Source organism: Taeniopygia guttata, chromosome 17 (assembly GCF_048771995.1).
Source record: "Taeniopygia guttata chromosome 17, bTaeGut7.mat, whole genome shotgun sequence".
In the NCBI taxonomy this organism is placed as follows: Eukaryota; Metazoa; Chordata; class Aves; order Passeriformes; family Estrildidae; genus Taeniopygia; species Taeniopygia guttata.
In genome coordinates, this window is record NC_133042.1 from 10,428,794 (window position 1) to 10,449,167 (window position 20,374).

Sequence of the window (20,374 nt, forward strand, 5' to 3'; positions counted from 1 at the left end):
TCGGTTCGGCAGCGGGCTCGGCGGCAGAGCCCGCGGCCGGCGCACAAAGGGCCGGGGCGTCCCGCTCCTGCTCCCCATCGACCCCGCAGATGGGGGTCCCAGCCCCACGCTGGAGGCGGGCGAGGGCTCCGCGTCCTGCCTGGCCAGCCCGGCTCAAAGAGCAGATTGTGCTGCCCCGGATCAGGCCGGCCGTGGTGAGAGCTGAATAGAATTAACCCTCTGTGAACTAAAACAAAAACATTTGTGTGCCCAGCTGGGAGAAAGGTTAATTTAAATGGACAAGCCTCCTGTAAAAAAAATCATAATACAGGAGGGGAAAGAAAGAGGAAACCTGCAACCTTATTCCCTGTACTGTAAAAAGATGTTCTACTCACAGAGAGTCTCATTTTAAAAAGCAGCAAGTGAGTACTGGAAAGAAAAGAGGAGAAATGCTACACTAGAGGAATGGCCAGCGCATCTCACACTACTCTCCCTTTCCAGTAATGAAATCCCAAACTCACGGTCTTATTCCACCCTGATTCTGTTTCTGCCCAAGAGGAGTTCAATCAAAAGAAAACCCCCGTTAAAACACCCAGAAATCATCAGCTGCTCCTTCTCGGAGCGTGCAGCTGATGAAACCCATCACCCTTCCCCTGCCTGGGACACATCTCCATTTGCATATCAAAAACTCATCTGTGAAATGCAACTTCTCCCGGGCAGGGGAGCCCCGGCCCCGCCGCTGCCTCACCCCGAGCCCGGCCCCGCGCCCCACACGTCCCGGCGGGGCTGCCGAGGGCCGCGGGGCGCTGCGGGACCCCCGCCCCGCTCCGCTCCATTGTGGGGACGGGGAGAGGACGGATCCTTCGCTCCAGCCAGTTGTTGCACAAAGAGTTTGGAACAAAAGCCCGCATAACAAAATGTGCCCGCTGGCCGGGACCGCGGCCGGGACACGCACGAGGGTCTCGGTCGCTGCCCACGCTCACAGACCGACTCCGAGCTCAGTCGCCCTCTCGAGCGATCAACTTTCGCTGATCCAATTTTAGCAAAATAAAGCTCCGTGCGCGGTCCTGCCCTGGCTCCAGCGCGGCCGGCACGCTCTGAATTAACGACTGGGTTACACTGGTTTGGTTTTTTTAATTGGTACATTAAAAAGCGGTAAGATGAAGCCCTGACTTACCTGCCCTAAAACCTATTCTCCTGGCCCTATTGAAGCTGTCTAGATGTGCAACCACTGAGAAGGATGCTGAATTAAGAAAATCTGGAACTAACCCCACCCCCAGCAGTCCGGGCTGCGGGAGCAGGGCCTGGGCACAACTGAAAGAGTGGGTTACCAAACACGCAACGTTCTCTCCTGAAATATTTCATCCTCCCTCGGAAGGTGAGCTTTACCGCTGTCTTCAGTCCCGGAGGGGAAAAAAGGCTGCAAATACCGGGCGGGGGGAGCAGCGCCGGTCCCGGGAGGGCGGCCGGGCGCTACCAAGCGCCTGCGTGACCCCGATACTATCCGTAATTACCGATACTAAAAAAAGCTCCTCCAGATGGTCGGAGGGATTAGGAAGTTTAAAATATAAACACATCAAGCCACAAAACAAACTAATGCCCTTTTTTTTTTTTTAAATTGCATAATCCTGCTCGCAGCCCAGGGCTACGCTGCCCGGCCCCCGCGCCCCGGGAGCCGTGAAACGGCAGGAAAGGGGAAAGCCCCCACGGCTCCTCGTCCCCGCACGCCGCGGCCCGAGCCCCGCACGCCGCGGCCCGGACGGGGCGGCCCCGGGGCCCCGCAGCCCCCGGCGGCACCGCCCGGACAAAGGCCCGGCCCCGCTCACCTTCCATGCAGGTCGAGTCCCGCTTCATCCCCGGCCGGCTCCTAGGGCCGCCTCATGGCGGCGGCGGGCGGGCAGCCCGGCTCGGCCATCGCCGCCGCCGCGGGCCGCCCTATGCTAACGACGCGATGGCAGCGCCGCCCCCGCCGCACCGGCCCGCGGGGGGGCCGGGCCCCCGCCCGCCGCGGAGCGCTGAGCCACGGCCGGACCGATGGACCGGCTGAGGGACCGACCGACCGACCGACAGACCGACAGACCGACAGACCGACAGACAGAGCGCTGAGCCACCGGCCGGACCGACCGACCGGCTGAGGGACCGACCGACCGGCTGAGGGACCGACCGACAGACAGACAGAGCGCTGAGCCAGCGGCCGGACCGACCGACCGGCTGAGGGACCGACCAACAGACCGACCGACAGAGCGCTGAGCCACCGGCCGGACCGACCGACCGGCTGAGGGACCGACTGACCGACCGACGGACCGACCGACCGGCTGAGGGACAGACCGACTGGCTGAGGGACCGACCGACCGACCGACCGAGCGAGCGCTGAGCGACCAGCCGGACCAACAGAGCGGCTGAGGGACTGAGTGGCCAGGTCACAGACCGATCATCCGACCGACACACTGACCAACAGACCAACCAACCAACTGACAGACTGACCGACAGACCGACTGACCAACAGACTGACCGACAGACCGACTGACCAACAGAGTGACCGACTGAGTGACTGAGTGACAGACTGACTGACAGACGACTGATCAACAGAGCGACTGACCAACAGACTGACCGACTGAGTGACAGACTGACCGACAGACCGACTGACCAACAGACTGAGTGACTGAGTGACAGACTGACCAACAGACTGAGTGACTGACCGACAGACTGATCGCTGCCACTGCTGTGAGGCATGGCCTGGGCCGTTGCCTGGAGGCAGCAGATACTGCCCATCACCACCAACCACCAACCCCTGGCCATTGGCCACCAGCCATCACCACTGGCCACCACTTTGCACAGTCCTTGCCAGGGAAGTTGAGAGCGCTGTTCACTGCGGTGTGGAACAGGTACCACCAACACACACACCAACAAAACCCAGGGGTCCCCAGCATGAAGATAAAAGCTGCCCAGAGCAGCTGTGGCTGCCCCATCCCTGGACGTGTTCAAGGCTGAACAGGGCTTGGAACAACCTGGTCCAGTGGAAGGTGTCACTGCCCACGGCAGGGTGAGCTCTAAGGTTATTTCCAACCTAAATCATTCTGAGATTTTATGACTCTATGAAAATTATTCCATTAAACTGATAACGAGTATTGGCTGAAAAGTTGTTTTTAGTTTTAATCACCAGTGAAAAGCAGTGCAGACACAGGCAGTACCAGCCAACAGGCACAGCTCACCAGGCTCAGGTCAGTGCCCTCGGGGAAGCCCCTTCCCATGCCCACACCTGGCAGAGCACTGCGGGCATGGACTGGGACTCCCAGTTCCCCAGGACTGGGAATTCGGGCGTGCTTTGGTGGTGGTCACTATGGGGCAGGGGTCTGCACAAGTGAGACACCGGAGTTAAAATGGAACACAAGAAATCCATCACTGATTTAGCTGCCCACCTCAAAGCAGGTACCACTGGCACACTGATCACAGTGAGCTCTTCATCAGACACAGCCGCGTGTGTCTACACCAGAAAATATTTTCATGAAGCTCTTCTGCCCCTTCGTCTCCCTCTGGGATGAACTCAGCCCGGGCTACAGTGCAGCTCATGTGCCCAATAAACTGTCCTGGTGCTCAGCTGTGTTTGATCAGCCCAAAGCAATGCTCACACCACACCACAGCATTTAAGGGAAGGCCCAAGAGTATTTCTGCTGATGCCCAATCCAACCTGTCATCCAGATGTCTGGATATCTCAAAACTGGCTTTTCTCAAAAGCCACAGTTTGCTTCTGTTCCTCGTCCTGAGGACTGCAGCACCCAACTGTGCTCTGAGAAATGCCTGGCTTAGAATAAACAAGGCACAGAGGCAACAAAAGAGGTCATATTTCACTCCATCCCAAGCCTGAAATTTTATTGCTTTCTGGTGACATCCAGCAATGCAAGTAACCTCGTGAGCATGCAGGGCAGAGCTCAGTGGTGTCCTCCTGGCAGCCTGGGCCCCCTGCTCCAGCTGACCCTCCTTGGGCAGGAGATCTGGCCACCAATCCCAAACCCAACCCCAACTCCAACCCTTCCATGATTCTCTCTACTCATAATCCTGTTTTAACCCAGCATTTCTGCACAGCAGGTGCATTTGCAGGAGCAAACTCTCAAAAGCCCACCCTGCGCTGCTTTGCTGATGCTGTAAATCTGTGCAGTTTTGTGTCAGTGGGACCCTCGTGGGACTGACCTCTCCTTTCTCACAGGCACCAAACCCGGGCTGGCTGAGGAGCCTGCAGCGCAGGGCCAAGGTAAGGCAGCCCTGGCTGCACTATTGACACAGCTGTTTGCAATTGTGCTGCTCCCAGAGCTCCACATTCTTCATCCCATGCGAGCCCTGCGCTGGCTCCCGGCACCCCTCGGAGGAGTGTGACCAGAATGCAGAGTGCTTATTTTGTAAAGCCGCAGCGTGCTGTGGACACAGCAGGCTGAAATGAAGCAACTTAATCTCCAGATAACACAAAGTTGCTCCCACAACTGCTGTTCGGACCCAAAACACCAAAAAAAAAAAACAAAACCCCAAAACAAACCCAAACCCCCTGTCCCACTTCTGAAACTGCAATTATAGACAAAACCTGGCTGGGAAAAATGATAATTGTCCAAACAACCCAAATCTTCCAAATTATTCAAAACTCACATTAAATACACATGGCAGTTTATGCATACAAAATCCTTAAGGCCAGAAAATAATTGCATAGATCCAAAACTATTCCGTAAAATCACAGGCCAACTGGGAATGGGCAAAGGGCAGGTGAAGAGACAGGAAAAAGGAGTTCTGCTGTCTGACCCAAACAGCCATGCAGCAAGTCTGGGCAAAAGGCAAATAAAGTAGCTGGTTCTTATTTTAGCCTGTATCAGCCAATTTCCCCCCCAAGACAGAAAAACCTGGTGCTACTGTAACCAACACCTAAGAATTTATAACTACACCGGTTCACAGCAGTAAAAGCCAAAAGCATTGCCAAAAAGTGGGCAAGTGGCACTGCAGCCTGCAAGGGATTTATTGTCCTGATGTTAAAGCCATAAGGGACAGGCACAGGAAGCAAGAGGAGGTCCTGCCCCTCTCCCACTGCTCCCTGGTGATGTGCCATGAGATCATCATTCCAAAGAGAAGGAATTCTCAAAAGATGTGACTTTTTTTCAGAAATATGGAGACAAAGTGGCATCATGAGCCATCAAAACGGATTGAACAGTGCCAGTCCAGGCCAGAACAGCTCTCCCAGGACACTCTCTGCCAACACCATCACTTGTCACAGCCAATCCCAAAAAGCTTGATGAAAGCCCCGAATTTGGGCAGAGCAGGGTGGGCAGAGCTGTGTGGCCCCAGGAGAGGGGCAGCCCTTCCATGAGCTCCTGCTCTCCCACCCACGGCCGCAGTTTCATAACTCCCCGTGCTGCAGCGGGCTCTGCCCATTTTCATGACAATCGGGGCTCTGTTGTGTCCCCGCAGTTTGAGCCATCAGCCCCTTTGTGGCAGGAACAAAGTCCGGGCTGTGACAACAAAACCCAGCACATCCCGGCTGAAGGGACAAACCCGGGACTGCCCCCACACCACTGAGCTGGCCACGGACCAAACCACAGCAGCGAAGGGGATTGGATTTCAAACAACCAAGAGATCCTAAGGAAATACCCCACTCTGGCTTAGTTCTGATTTGCCCAACAACCGTGCTGCTGGCAGCGCCTGAGCCCGCAGGGGTCACCAGGAACCTGGGAGAGACCCAGCACCCACAGCCAGAGCCAGCCTGGTTTGCAAATACAGCTGAAAAAATGATAAGAATTCAGATTAACGCATCTCAACAGCCTCAGTACTGTGAACATTACTGCTTTCAGGCACTGCAGTGAGACAACCAGTTGGAGGTAAACACAGCGTGTACTTTCCCCAAAAGATCTATTCCACTCACTATGGATGCAGCTATTTCAGAGAAAAATAAATTAAAATTAATATTAAATTGTTTAGAGAAGCTATGGAAGAAACTGCAAGGAATGATAATAAGCATCCACCTGATGTCTGAGCTGTTCTTGATAATGGTTTAAAAACAGGTCGGGTAATTCCTCTCCTCCCTGGCATTAAACACACCAGGAGCGTGGTGTTAATAATTCTAGTGAAGGTGGTCACTTGGTGCACATAAAATTAAGCTATTTTCTCCTCCTTACTAGTTTGATAGGTCATTCTGTAAATTGAATCCTTCTAACAATTTCCGGTTTTATCTGTTTATATTTTTATTCGCCTGGCTATGGAATCTGCCATCCCAGACAATGGAGCGGTTACAAGGAGCGTTTCATTGCACCTCCTTGGTGGGTGACACACAGCAGAGAGCAGCTCTGTGTCACAGAGGAAAAGGCAAGGGGGAGGTTAAGGGCTCCTCAGAGAGGTCGCCTTCAGAGGAAAAAGGGAAAACAAATGGGATTGTAGGCATGGGAAGTATATGGTTTTACTGCCTTAGTGGGAAAGTACAAGAAAGGGGAATTGCAAAGGGAGAAGCTTTACATTTCTATGAGGAGGCAATCGAGTTCCTTTCCCTCCCTATGGGATAGCTCCATCCATTCTAAGAGTGCATCTCCTGTAAGTCCCATAACCAAATCAGAGCATATGGGCAAACACGGGTGAGTCCTCGGGCTGGGCCTGGCACCAGCGAGAGCCTCACAGAGCCCCGAGCGCTGCCTGGCTGGAGCAGCAGCGGGCCCAGGGCAAGGACTGACCCCTGCACCCCCTCCTGAGGGCAGCTGCTTCGCCCAGGGGTCGATATCCAGAGCCCACAGCAGATGCAGCACTGGGGCTTTGTCCCAGTGTGTCCTGCCTGCAGAACCAGTGCACCCATCAGCCAGCACAGACACAAACCAGCCCAACCCTCTTCATCCAAACCAGGCAGAGGGTGATGCTCAGCAGGATGTGGGAACAGAGGAGAGGCCTGTAGGCCAGGAGGCAGAGAGTATCTCCCAGATTTGAAGAGGTGGGAAAAAATTCTGTGCATTAAAGTGATAAACTGGAAAGCCAAAAGATGACTTTATGCCAGACTTAGACAAACTGCAATCACACAGATACACCAGCCTGCTGCAGTTGCTGGTGTTTCTAATAATAGCAAAAACAAACCAAGTTTGATATTATAACTGTAGTTATTATAGTTCTGAACAGTATTTACAAATTTCAGCTTGGAGGTGAGCAGCAATTTTTTTGCATGGCCAGGGAAAAACAAACAAACAGTGAAGACATTTCCTCAAGTTTCAGGTCAGATGGCAAAACAAAGATGAAAAAACCTTCAGCATTACAACTGCAGCCAACACATTGTTGGGACTGCAGCAGCTTAGGAGCTTCTCTGGAACATTAGGTGTTGGGAAGGTCCTGTTTGGGGAGGTGCTGGCTGCCCCATGTCTCCGGCGCCGGACGGGAGAGGGCAGCACCCGACCGGGGAGCGGCGGGCGGCACGGCGGGAGCGGGAACGGCGCACCGGGAGCGGCACGGCGGGAGCGGGACACCGGGAACGGCACACCGGGAACGGCACAGCGGGAACGGCACAGCGGGAACGGGAACGGCACACCGGGAACGGGACAGCGGGAACGGGAACGGGGGCGGGACACCGGGAACGGAAACGGGGACGGGAACGGGACACTGGGAACGGGAACGAGGACGGCAGACCGGGAACGGGACAGCGGGAACGGGACAGCGGGAACGGGACAGCGGGAACGGGAACGGGGGCGGGACACCGGGAACGGGACAGCGGGAACGGCACACCGGGAGCGGGACAGCGGGAACGGGAACGGGGGCGGGACAGCGGGAACGGGACACCGGGAACGGCACGCCGGGAAAGGGAACGGCACACTGGGAATGGGACACCGGGAACGGGACAAGACACCGGGAACATGACTGCACACCAGGAACGGGACACCGGGAAGGGGAATGGGGACGGCACACCGGGAACGGCACACCGGGAACGGGACCGGCCCCCACAGAGGGCCGGGCACACACCCGGAGCGGTCCCAGCCCAGCCCCTCCCGGGACACCCCCGAGTCCCACCCGGCTCTGCCCAGCACGGAGCGAGCACGGCACCGGTGCGGGCCCGGTTCGGCCGCAGCTTCGGTTCCCTCGGCCCCGGCAGCCCCGAGCAGCCCCGCAGCACCTCCCATTCATCTTTAAGTATTTAATTTAACTTGTTGAAGTTTGCAATCCTATTTTTTTTTTTTTTTTTTTTTTTTTACAACGAAAGGGAAAGCTGACTTTAAGTGTCCTTCCAAAATTTACAAAAACGGGAACAAAATTATGGAGGAATTATCTGGTGTACCCTGAGAAACCCTCAGACTTCCCCTTTGTACCCATGTAACCAGCCAAGAATACATCCATGCAGAAACCAGCATATTCCACTGAAAAAACCACATCACCTGAACTCCCAGCTTCTGTAAGAATCTCCTGCCAACACCTCAGCTTGGAGACTGAGTGATTTACCATCTACAACCATCTAAAAACAACAATTACTTATTAAGATGAATTCAAGCTTAAATCAAATTGTGAAATGTCAAAATCTATTGAAAATATATTTATTAGAAAGGCAAGGACAATTGAGGATAACAGCACAGGAGAAATCCCCATGCTCAAAAAATCCTTGTGTAAATTCAATTTCCTTTCTAGAGGGCCTCAAAGCATCAAGGAGAGGCAACCAGCGCAGGAGAGTGGCACAGTGGCACAGCTGGCCCTGTTTGAGGGGGATAAGGCCCAAAATCGGTCAAGAGCTCTGCATCCCCTTTCGCTGCCCAGCTCAAAGCTGCAGAGGGGATCCTCTAGAAACATGCTTTCATCAGTTTAAGTTTCTGCTGTTGTAAATGTGAGGAAAATGTCCCCATGAGCCACACAGGTTGTCCTGGCTGCAAGGTCAAATCTTTGTGTGTCCAGCAGGTTGTGTGATTTCAGATCAGCACTGCAGAGCAGAATGGTGCTGGGGAAGTTCTTTGTATCCTGTTCAGACCTCTGGAGCAGACTGGAAATCTGGGGCATTTCTGCACTGCTCCCCCCTCCTACCAATATTGGTTCCAATTCTGAATGGGGCAAGAGCTGAATCCAGAAAAAAAAATATGTTACCTCCCTGTCTTCCTCCTGCTAAACCTGACCCTCATGTTTTCCTTCTGATAAACTGGATAATTTATGCATCACCTGTACCAGCATCTCCCAGGCCCAGATACCACCCACCCCACTTAGCACGAGGTTCCAAATTAAGATGTACGTGACTGCAAAGAGCCAATTTTATTAGACAAACACTAGGGGAAAAAAAAAATCTTCCATCCTCCTCTCATTTGTGAAGCCACACAGGGCAAAGTATTCCCATGCCTATTCCTGACAGGGAGCGAGGCTGCCCCAGCACAGGGGATGCTGCTTTGGGTGTAAAGACTGAATTGAACATGCAGTATTTAAGACAATTAGGTTTTCAAAGAAACTACACTAAACATTTCTTTCATGTGTAATCAAATTATGTTAAAGCAAACCTCATAATTTAAACCATTCCATTGGTCAGCTCCTATTTGTTTTCCCTGCACCCTCATTTTTGCTCCAGATCTGTCACATTACATTAACACCTTTCCTACTCACTGCCTACAGAAATAACAGCCTTCGACATGCCTGCACAATCCATTTGTCCTGCTCTAATTACTTTTTGACATAGCCTCTTCTGCTGTTATCTTGCCTTTTCTGACCTCTGTCTGTATTAAAGCCATTTAAAACAATCTTTACACTCTGTATCTATTGTGATGTGTCTTATATGATACTGCTGGAGTACCAGGCAGTGACATTTTGTAAATCAAATATTTAAATCTGTGGTAATACGATAATGTACTTGAGGAGGAAAGCTACGGCACAGTGGTAACAGCTACAACTGGCTGCTCATAACACGAGCCCCCAGGACTGCAGCACATTTTCAGGATGACATTTCTATAGTCATAGAACTGTTCTACATAAGGAAGCTGCTCAAAGATAAATGGGGTTTTCTGTGTACTGAGGAGTTTCCCTCAATTTCACAAACGGGGAGGAAAGCAGAAGACACTGAGAAAAGTGCTCATCCTGCACAAGAGAACCCAAACAACCTCCAGACAAATTGCAGACAGGAAAAGGATCAGGCAGGGTGCACCAACAATGCAACCCATGACAAATCACACTCTTCTTCAAACCCAGAGAAGAAACCATGAGTCTCTAATCCCAATATCCCTCTGTTTTCATCAAGCCCATTCAAAAACTGTGCCCTCATTTTCTTTTGTGGTGATTCACAGATGAGCCTCTAATTACCAGCTACTTCCCCAGCTGAAGCAGCAGAGGATCTGCTCTGTGCCAAGTGTCTGCTTTGGAGTCAAGAACTTTTCCACATGGTGGAACTAATTTTTTGGGTATCAAGTTGATCCCGACGTATGTATGTCTCACTATACAGTCTAACTACATCTTTACATGCTATTTTCCACATGATCCAGCCTCGTGTTCACTTAATTGGTATCTAGTCAATATTTTACTCACATTTCCAGAGATTCCTCAAACCTACATTTGCTCTGGTTCATTTACAGGGTAATTATCCAGCTCACACCAAGTCTGGCCTTCTAGATCCAACCAGTGCAGACACAGGCACAGCTCTGCTGGGAAAGCACAGCTCTACACTTTGTCTTCCAGATGACAGCACTATAAAACCGACGGGGGACAAAACCAGAGTCAATTAAAATACATTAAATGCAATGCAACAATTCTATGATTTGTCATAGAGATTTTATTCCTTTGAATTCTTCTGACTGTGTCCTCAGGACATTAAATCCCACGAATGCTGTGGAAAGCTCTTCCCACAACACTTTCCTATGCTCATTTTTCCACTTTCCTGTCAGCAGCCCTGACCACAAACCTCGGCCTCATTAAGGCATCTGAACAGAGAAGGGACCCGTGGCTGCACGGCCAGAGCAGTCTGCTGGAAAAGCAGGAGTGTGAGACGGTGCTGTGCTTGAGCAGAGCCATGGAAAGGTTTTTCAGAGATGGATTTCCACAGCTCATCCAACAGCAGGAGTGGGTCATGCCCACAGGAACACTGAAACAGTGAGGATTTAGGGGACCAAAAGCAACAGACACCAGACCTGGAGCCAGGGCCATAGAGGCTCCCAGATTTGGTATCTTGTGTGTGAAGAAGCTGCAAGCTCCTCTGTCCTGGCCCAGAGCAGCATCTCCTCCAGCCGGTCTGGAGCAGCTGCCAGCAGAAGTTGGGGCCTTAATTCCTCGTGCAGGAACCTCGTGCTCGGAGCAGACCCACACTGTCCCTAACAGATGCCCATGAATTGCCTGCTGGAGGAATCCACCTCTCCCCGTGACCGCCCGGGGACGCGGCCCCGAATTAGGGGGGTTGATTTCCCCTCATTAAACCTGTCCTGAGCTGCTCTCTGCAGGAACCGGCCTCGCCACGGCTCCACCGCAGCTCCAGAACCCACCACGGCCTGCTGGGCTGGGCAAGGGCAGCTCGGATAAACCAAACAGGTTCTCCTGCTTGGGGCCGAGCAGCGGCTGCAGCCCCACTCCCAGCACGGCTGTGTGCAGGACAGACAGACAGACAGACAGGCTGAGCTGCTCCTGCCGACCACGGCCATAAATCCTCCCCAGCACAGCACAGCACAGCACAGCACAGCGGGTTCAGCCCCAGGGATCCTCCACAACACGAGGTGCCACAAGAAATGTGAGAGGGTTTGAGAGGAAACGTGTAAGATTCGGATTTGAAATTAAAGTGTTCTGCCCCAACAACAGCGCCTGGATTTCTGCATTAAATTTTTGACATTCCAATGGCATGATACGTTCGAGTTGCTCACCCAAGATAATCCCACACGTTTTTTTTAGGAGTTAAAAATTAAAATCTGCATTAGGGTTTTTATCATATGTCTTGGAAACAAGGCAAATAGAAAACTCCCTGTGTTCACCACCAGGCATCTTATCAGCAAAACTACGGGGCTCTTTGTGCTGTGTTGTGATGACTTTGCAGCACATGTACTCCTGAAAACAGCCCCCACTACTCACAGGAGACACCCTGGATGCTCAGAGCCACAGATCTCACCATGGGGTGCCACACTGTGTGTCAGAACAGCCCAAATCACACTGAGCGAGTTCCTGCACTGGATTTAGCGAAGTACACTTGAACTACGTCTGCAGGGGCAAATGGAAGATGTTAGACAAGGGCCACACCGGGGTTATACACACTCAGTATTTGGGTAAATCAGGAACTTATGAGTTCTGCAAATATGAATGTCACTTAGGAAAACAGAACATAAATACCTACAGGGCAGCGACCCTCTTCTTTAAAGCAAGAGACACCCAGCTTTTCCTGTGTGAGTCTTGCCAAAGACTGATTACAGTATTGCTTGTTATTTGTAACCAAACATAAACATTTTCCTTATGCCCTGAGACAGCAGTCACAGAGGAAGCCGTACACCCTCACCTCAATACACGCTATCTTGTAGGATATAAAGCACCCTGATCTAGTCTCATCCACCCACTAAATTGCTCCTAAGTTTGCTTGCATGTATTCCCTGCAAGTCCAGGAGAAGCTGCTTTCTGCACTGGCAATGCAGCGAGCAGGGTGACAGTCTAACATGGTGTCCTGCTGAGATCCAAGAATAGCACTGCCTTAAAAGGCAGCGATGTTGAGATCACAAGGAAAAGAGAATTAGGGCACAGCTGTGGAGTTCTGTAGGCTAAAACATAGACTCAATATGTCAGAGAAAATTAAATCACAGAGCTACATGTAATTTCTAGTCTCATTTGGAACTTTGCTGTAGCTGTGCAGAATTTGTGATCGGGTCATACATGTGAGTCTCTGCATTTCTGCACACAGAAATAAAGCATGAAATTAATTTAGAGAGAAAAGACAAAGGAGCTGTATGCCACAGTAACACAAACAGCTATGTTTGGAAGGATGTGTCCATGCTACTGCAGCTCACACACGGTTCTGTGGGCAGCTCTGCAGCCAGACAGCAAAGCCCCAGACCAGCCTGAGACACAGCCTCACCTGCAGCACAAAACAAAGGTAAACTGACCTGACAGATCTGAAAAGTGCCTGTTTTCCTGTGGTTGTCAGATAAGTGAAAGGGACCCTTCCTCAAAACTGAAGGTGTGAAAAGTGATAACAAACTTTAGCATAGGCTTTCCAGTTGAAGATCCTACACTTCTCAGAACAGTATGTAGATATAAATTTGCCAGTATTTCTTTATCCTGAGAAGCCCAGCACCAGCTTCTCCTCTGAAAGCATTCAATATCCAACAGAACCCAGTCCATTATCTTCTGCCAATATCTACTATTGCAGTCTGTGTCCAACTAATATATTTTCAGAATGTCAGGGGCTGTGGCTGTCAGTGCAAGAGCTGTGCCTTGCGCCAGGAGCTTGGTGCCCTCCCCAGGTCCTTCCCTCCAGCTCCAGACAAGCCTCTGGAAGGCAGAGACCAGCACAGAGGGGTTTGGTGGCAGGACTGCGGATTCCATGGGAGTCCCTGGATGAAAAGCTGACCTTCAGGCAGAGCAGGAGGGGCTCTCCTGGCCAAACCTGGCCCCAGGGAACAGCTGAGCAATCCCTCGCCCCACAAGAGACCAAGCTTTACCTGACCAGAGGAATTACCTCTTTAAAAGGCTCTGAAGGCCAGGGACAGATAAGAGAGAAGACAGAGGAGATAAAGCAGCTGGCAACAAGGGAGCAAGACTGATTGGGATGAGGTGTAGATAGCCAGGCTTTCCTAAATCCCTGGTACTTGAGCACTACTGTGGTACAGAACAGCAGGAAAACAGAGGTTGGAGGCTGCATGTAATTACAACTGTGTTTAGCTAAGTGTATTTCCTGTGGAGCTCACAGAGCATGGCTGCACTCGAAGCTGGTGTGTTGGTATCAGCCATCCTTTGTCCCTAAAGAGGTAAATTATACCTCTCATTTGTATATAAAGTTCAATAGCTGCTAATGGCTCTGCTTGAGCTGCAGACAGAGCCGTGGACTGACATCTCCAGGAGTCAATTCCTATGAAGGGTTAGTACGTTCTGCTGGAATATCTCTGGCAGCCGCAGACCGCAGCAATCCCTGCCAGCCCAGCCCAGCCCGGCCCGGCCCGCTCGCCCTGACCCAGACTGCCGCAGATTTGGGTGCGGGCGGCACGGGTGGCACTGCCAGCCCATGGGTGGCACTGCCAGCCCACGCGTGGCACTAACAGCCCACGGGTGGCATCCTCCCGCCGCTCCCACGGGACGTGCCAGCCTTCGCACGCAGGCACACACAAGCACGGTGCTGCACACGAGTGTAAGCAAACACGGGAAGAGAAGGGATTAGAGCAACAACAAAAATCCTGTTCTCGTTCATAGAATATTCCTCGGAAGTAGCTACAGGGCTGTGAGAGCGGCTACGTGAATATCCATCCTATGGATCCTCCCTGGGAGAATGAATCCTGGCACTTCCATTCTGGTCAAAGCTCTTTTAAAGAGACTTTGCTCGTTTCTGGCTGGTCTGAGCACTCCTGTTGCCCTGAACCATTCCTGCCCTTTCACTTCCACCAAAAGGAATCCTATTTATTGAGCCACCCAGAAGATTACAACTCCTTCATTAGTCCCAGCCAAAGCTCTGATGCTGTGAGGAAATGCATTTTCCCACCCCAAGCCCCACACCCCTCATGTACTGTCCTATTTCCTACTCCCTCAGTCCCTATGGAATTACAGTGTATTGACTGCAGATATACTGGCAGTTCTGATGTCATCTCCAGGCTTTTTATTTTTAATTTTTTTTCCTAGGTGAAGCATCTTTATTTCCTCTGTTCTGAAATTTTGTGCTGAAACTATAACAAGCCAAAAAATCTCTTCAATGGGAAATTTCACAAACGGAGGATTATGACTTCAGCTCCAGAATAAGCAGCAGGAGCAGATGGAACTCTTCAGAAACAATGATTCCATTTTCATGCAAATTTCCTTAGTAGTTAAAAAAAGACGTGAAGAAAAAAAACCACCAAGATATCAGAATGGTCTCTAAATGGAAGATTTTTGAATGATGCTAAAAGCAAAGGGCTGGTAGCTCTCCAGAGTCTCAAGCATTTTAGCGGCAGCCAGGGTGAAAAAAACCGTGACAAACTAAACCCAGACTCCATCCCCACTCAGAGTCAGGATAAGGGAAAGGGAAAATGGAGTGCATGTGTATTTTAGTTTTATGATTTTCAACATCCTTGGCTTTGTGCTAATGCACACTTCAGAGCTAATTCTTATGCTTTTTAGGAGCACAGGCTTCATTCATGAAGCAGCATGACAAAAATTCTTTATCCACTTGATGACTACAGAAGGTGACAGGCACCGAGAAGCAGCCAGCCACAGGGACCCTGTCAGAGCTAACCTGCAGCGCTCCTCCTCGGAGGACAGCGCTCCCCTGATTGCAGGAACACAGGCATGCATATTTCATAGCCCGAGTGGGGAAACCGAGCCAATTCTTTTGTTGTTAATACTGGCAGCAAACCCTAACACACAAATAATGCTCAGAGTTAGCAGACCCCGTTTCTGGCTCTTCTGCTGACTTGTTACTCAGTTTTGATCTTGTGCCTTAATTTCCCCCTTGTGTTTGCTTCCCCAGTGAGGGAATTCGAGCTGCTCCCTCGCTCTCGGCGTGGTGAGGACAAGTGGCTTTGCCCAGCAGAGCGTGACCGTGCCACACCGCGGTGCCAACCACCGTCCTGTGGTGCACAGAGCACACATGCTCTCAGTCATAAACGCAGTACTTCGGAAGGCCCAGGAGCTCCACTTTCACAGCCACTCTTTTAGGCTGAGGTTTCCAAGGCAGGACATGCACAGGGGAGCAGCAATGCAGCAGCCCAGGGCTGTGTCAGGGGAATGTCCTGAGCAGAGCTGCAGCCCCTCCAAATCCCCGCGTCCCTCCTGCCACAGCTGCTCCCTGATGCTGCTCCTGATGCTCTGCAGTGAGGCCTCAGAAATGCCTATCAATTCCATCAAACAATTTCTACCTCACTCAGTTTTACACTGATTTTTAAAATTAATTTTATCGTTCCTTTTTCATGCAAAAATTTGGCTTCAAATAAGGCTGCCAAGAGTAAAGGCCTCTGAGCCATGTGTTCAATACCAAGAATACTTCTGTCTAATCCCATTCTACCTACACTTACCCCTTTCATCATGTCACTGGCCAAATCTTTTCACTTTGAATTTGCTCTCAAGCTGAATCTCTTTCCTTCCTCATCAAGTTAGATGGATTTAAGCAATGACAGCTACCAAAAGGACAGAGCACATACAAAATAACTCCAAAAATGGACTCAACAAGGTTTATTTTCAATCTCTTCCCTTGCTTACTTCTTAGCAGAAGGATGTAAAGAAACAATTTCCTCACTTAATCCCTCCTTGAACCAAATTAACTTTTTCTAAACTATTTTCTTAAATAATTTCCTTATAGTCTTGCCTGAATGAACTTGACAATAGGCACATCTCAATCTCCAAAGGAAAGGAAGAGAACAGAAATACGGAGATAACTTAGCTGGTCTGACCAACACAGTGCTGCACACTGGGGTGGTGAAAGAGGAGAGGTTCAGATTTCTCTTTATTTCTCAATAAAGATGACACAGGAGAGAAAAAAGACATATATCCTTTAAGGCCCCCTTCTTCAGTTGCTGGTCTTTGCAGTATGAAGAGAAATGAGACCCATCTGCCCTGGGTCTGTCTGGATCAGCACATTGGATCTGACCAAACTCATGGGAAGTCTTCCTTCCCCCCTTCCCTGTCTTGTCACAGCCTTTCTCCAGGATGAGAACTGCCAGAAAGACTCAAGAATAATTGGGGGAAACACAAGGGAGCACCAGCATTGCCTGTCCTTTAGAGATCAATGCCTCAATGGATCTTCATCGCTTTTTCATTTTGACTTGGGTAAATTTTAAGCAGCAAAATGCAACACAAAGTTGATGACAGCACTGTAAAATGGCTGAAAGGCTGAAAACTGGGTCAGCCCCCACCTCCTGCCCCCAGCCCCATCAGCACTGACAGGGTCCTGCAGGGCCCAGCTCGGCGTGGAGGAGCAGCCACGGCGCAGCGGCCTCGGCTGCAGTGCCCTTGCCTGGGGAACTTGTTCTCCACGGCTGTGCCAGCAGTTCCCTTCCCAATGGGAAACGATGTTTTCCATGGGCTTAGTGAAACACGGTTCTAATTTAGCCATGTTCATCCTGCTGAGCAGGACTGAGTGTTTTGAGAATGAGAGCAAAATAATTAGGACGAGCCTGAAAATATTCAAGTGACTCAAACATTTGAAGATCACCTCTGATGTGAGGACAGAAGAAGGCACCTGGAGATTGGCATGTGGTTGTGCTTATACACTGTGCCAAAACCTTGTTCCCTTTTCCAAACCCTAACATTTCATATTTGAGGACTTCTACAGCATTTCTGCTAATCTTAAAATTGGTTCCATAGCTGTTCAGTAACCTTGTAAAGCCCGTATTGCCCTCAAAAACAAACTTATGGATTAATTTTTATTTTTCATAAATATGATCAAAGATACCATGTGTTTTTCAATCAGAAGCCCACTCTTACCTCAGCAAGCACCAAAATACATATTTTAACGACTGCACCAACTATGTTTCAGGAGTGTAACTAAAGGACTCAAGAAATGAAAGACAATTCTCAAAAGAGGAGTCAGATAGGAAGTGTCTGGGAGCTGGAGAAGTTACTAAACGGTGATTGTGGGCAGAATGGACAGCAGATAGGAGTTATCTCCTTCACACTCATGCCAGGGAGGTGGGAACCTCTTCATCCACATCAATAGCAGCTGCGTGACAGTGATACAAGCCTGGGTCAACATTAAAGCAGCATGTCAAGCTTTTTTTTTTTTCCCTTTTTCTTTCCAAATTGCTTCCTTTTGGATGAGTTCCATGTAACTGTCATTTGTTTCCTCATTCTGTTTTGATTTTCCATTTATGCATTCATCCAGGCCTTGAGGGGGAATTCTACAGAAATCCGTGTCAAGAATGCCCACAAGGGCCCTCTGACCCACCCTTCCCACTGCTCCGTGTCCCTGCTAATGACAGCTGAAAAACTCAACAAACTGGACCAGCAAAGGGCAGGAGCTGCATTGCCACTGTGGCTCCTTCCCTTCATCCCTCACCTGCAGCTCCCCGGTGCCCTGTCCCAGGGTGCTGGGGCTGCCAGAGCTCCAGAGCACAGGAACCAGAACCAGCAGTGGTTCCTGCTGTGGTTACTGAAGGCATTTTAGCAGCAGCAACAGACAGAGAGAGAACAGCCGTGCAGTGTCAGAGAATGAGAACCTGTCCTGCAGGACAAGGCTCCTCGGTCAGAAGGGAGCCCAGGAGTCACCCAGCCCAAACTCCCTCCAAGGAGGGTGTCCAGGGCTTTGGACTCCCCTCTCAAAATGTACTCAGAGAAAACGTCATTGACTGAAAAAAAAAAAAAAAAAAAAAAAACAGAGGAAAAAAAGGCTAAGAAACCTGGAAGAGAATGAGAAGAGAAAATACAGCACAGACATTGATTTTTCCCCACTGCTCAGCACTGGGTTCCCTCTGAAAACACTTTGCAGAAACAAAGTTGGTGCATATTAGTGAACCTCCAGAGACACCCCAGTGCCTGCTTTCACTGTCCTAGCACAGGGAAGGGATGCAGACCGGCGGCGGGAGCAGCTCTGAGTTTTGTCAGTGTCAAACCACTGAAACTAGCAAGGTAGTGCAGTTCATTCATCATCAGGTGGTCTCATTGAGAACGTGCTTTAAAGTGCTTTATTCTGTCCTGCCATAGGAACGGCAGCGGTTGTTCTCAGCGTGCTGAAGAATGGAGAGGAAACCAACACGAGTGGAAATCTCGCCGGTGCTGCCCGTGGTTCAGGGCAGGCCGAAGGGACCGGAGGGGCTGCCCTAAACCAACACGAGTGGAAATCTCCGCGGTGCTGCCCGTGGTTCGGGGCAGCCCGAAGGGACCGGAGGGGCTGCCCCGCCGCTCGAGGGGACGAGCCCGAGCCCTTCCCGGAGCCCACGGCGCTCCTCAAGGCGCTGCGGCCGCTCTCCGGCGCCCCGGAGCGCGATCCCGCAGCGGCCTCGCGCTGCCGCCCGGCTCTGCCCGTGACCCAGTTTCCCAGTGGCCCAGAACGCCCGGGGATAACCGGGGCGGGGGCTGGGGGGCCGGCGGAGCAGGCCCGGCCACCGTCCGGCGGGGCCGGGTGGCAGCCCGGCGGCGGGCCGGGCCCCGCGGAGCCGGTGGGGGACGGGGCGCGGCGGGCCCCGGGGCAGGTGCGGGCCGGGCCCGCCCGGCACCCAAACAAGCGCGGCCCCGCGGCCGCCGCCGGGGCGGGACGGCCCCTCCGGGCCGCGGGCGCGGCCCAATCGCCGCCCGGCCCCGCGCGGCCGCAGCCAATGGGCGCGGCGGCGGCGCGCACGTGACGGCGCGCGCGGCCGCCCGTCAGCGGGCGCTATAAAAGCGGGGCGGGGGCGCGGGCGGCGGCGGCCGCGGGGGCTCGGCGGGTCCGGCCGCCGATCGCGCCCCGCCCGCCCGCGCCGGGACCGCCGGTTCCGTGCCCGCAGCCGCCGGGCCGCCCGCACCGCCGCCAACTTTGGGGACAGCGAGCCCAGCGCGGAGCCGAACCCGGGAGCGCCCCGCCAGGTAAGGCGTTAATCCGAGTCCCGGCGGGCCGGGGGGAGCCGCCTGGGGGGCGGGGGTCGCGCTGCGCCCCGACCTGCCGCCGGTTGTTTTTTTTTTTTTGTTATTATTTACATTTTATTTTTCCAGTCTCATTTCTGCACGTGCTCCTTTGTTCTCCAACAGAAGCGCTTTTTTTTTTTTTTTTTTCATATATGTGTGTGTATATATATATATATATATCCGCTAATGTAACGCAGCTGGAGCAGCCGCTCCCCGCCGGTACCGGGGAGGGGGGAACAGGCGGCAGCTCCCCCTTGCCCCCCCGGCCCCGCTTTATTCCCTCCTCCCCCAAAGAAGAAGGAGAAAGTCGAGCGGTTCCGCGGCGCTGGAAGTTGCTCGCGGGTCCGGGTCGGTAACCAGACACGCGTGTCGCCCGAGGGCTGGCGGGGAGGAACTGAGCCAGACGGGGACACAAAGGAGGGGGGCAGCCCCAGACACGCCGTCCCCGCCCCGCGGCGGCAGCGCCCGGCACCGCCGAGCCCCGGGCGGGGACGGCCGGCGGGGAGAGGATGCCCCCGGTCCCGCTTTTGTCTGGCCCCGGTGGCACCTGCGGGGGCGAGCGCTCGGCCGCCCCGCCCGCGGACCGTGTCGCGACCGGCGACGGATTAGCGACAGTGGCGCTCGGAGAGGGCTGAGACGGCCCCGCTCTCGGCGGTGTGGTTCTGTGGCCGTGCGGGGCTCGAGTCCATAAGCCTCATGTTAATTAACAAAATCATTAAAAATACAAGAGCTGCAATAAAATGAGCCCCGATGTGCGGTATTC

The 20,374-nt window shown here is 52.3% G+C and overlaps 1 protein-coding gene and 1 long non-coding RNA gene across 5 annotated transcripts in view; one reads left to right on the plus strand and one right to left on the minus strand.

Annotated features, from left to right (window-relative positions):
- NR6A1 (nuclear receptor subfamily 6 group A member 1) overlaps positions 1 to 20,374 on the minus strand; it is a 72,448-nt gene that overhangs the window by 22,495 nt on the left and 29,579 nt on the right. The window contains exon 1 of one of the 4 annotated variants that reach the window (XM_030286508.4): positions 1,806 to 2,093. The exons of the other annotated variants lie outside the window; for them this stretch is intronic. Coding sequence (XP_030142368.1) covers positions 1,806 to 1,833 — 28 coding nt within the window. The 5' untranslated portion in view covers positions 1,834 to 2,093. Of the gene's footprint in view, positions 1 to 1,805; positions 2,094 to 20,374 lie in introns of those variants that run through there. 4 annotated transcript variants of the gene reach the window in all.
- Positions 19,392 to 20,371, plus strand: LOC140685209 (uncharacterized). Its single transcript, XR_012058489.1, has 2 exons — positions 19,392 to 19,572; positions 19,699 to 20,371. It is a non-coding gene; the product is annotated as an uncharacterized lncRNA (long non-coding RNA).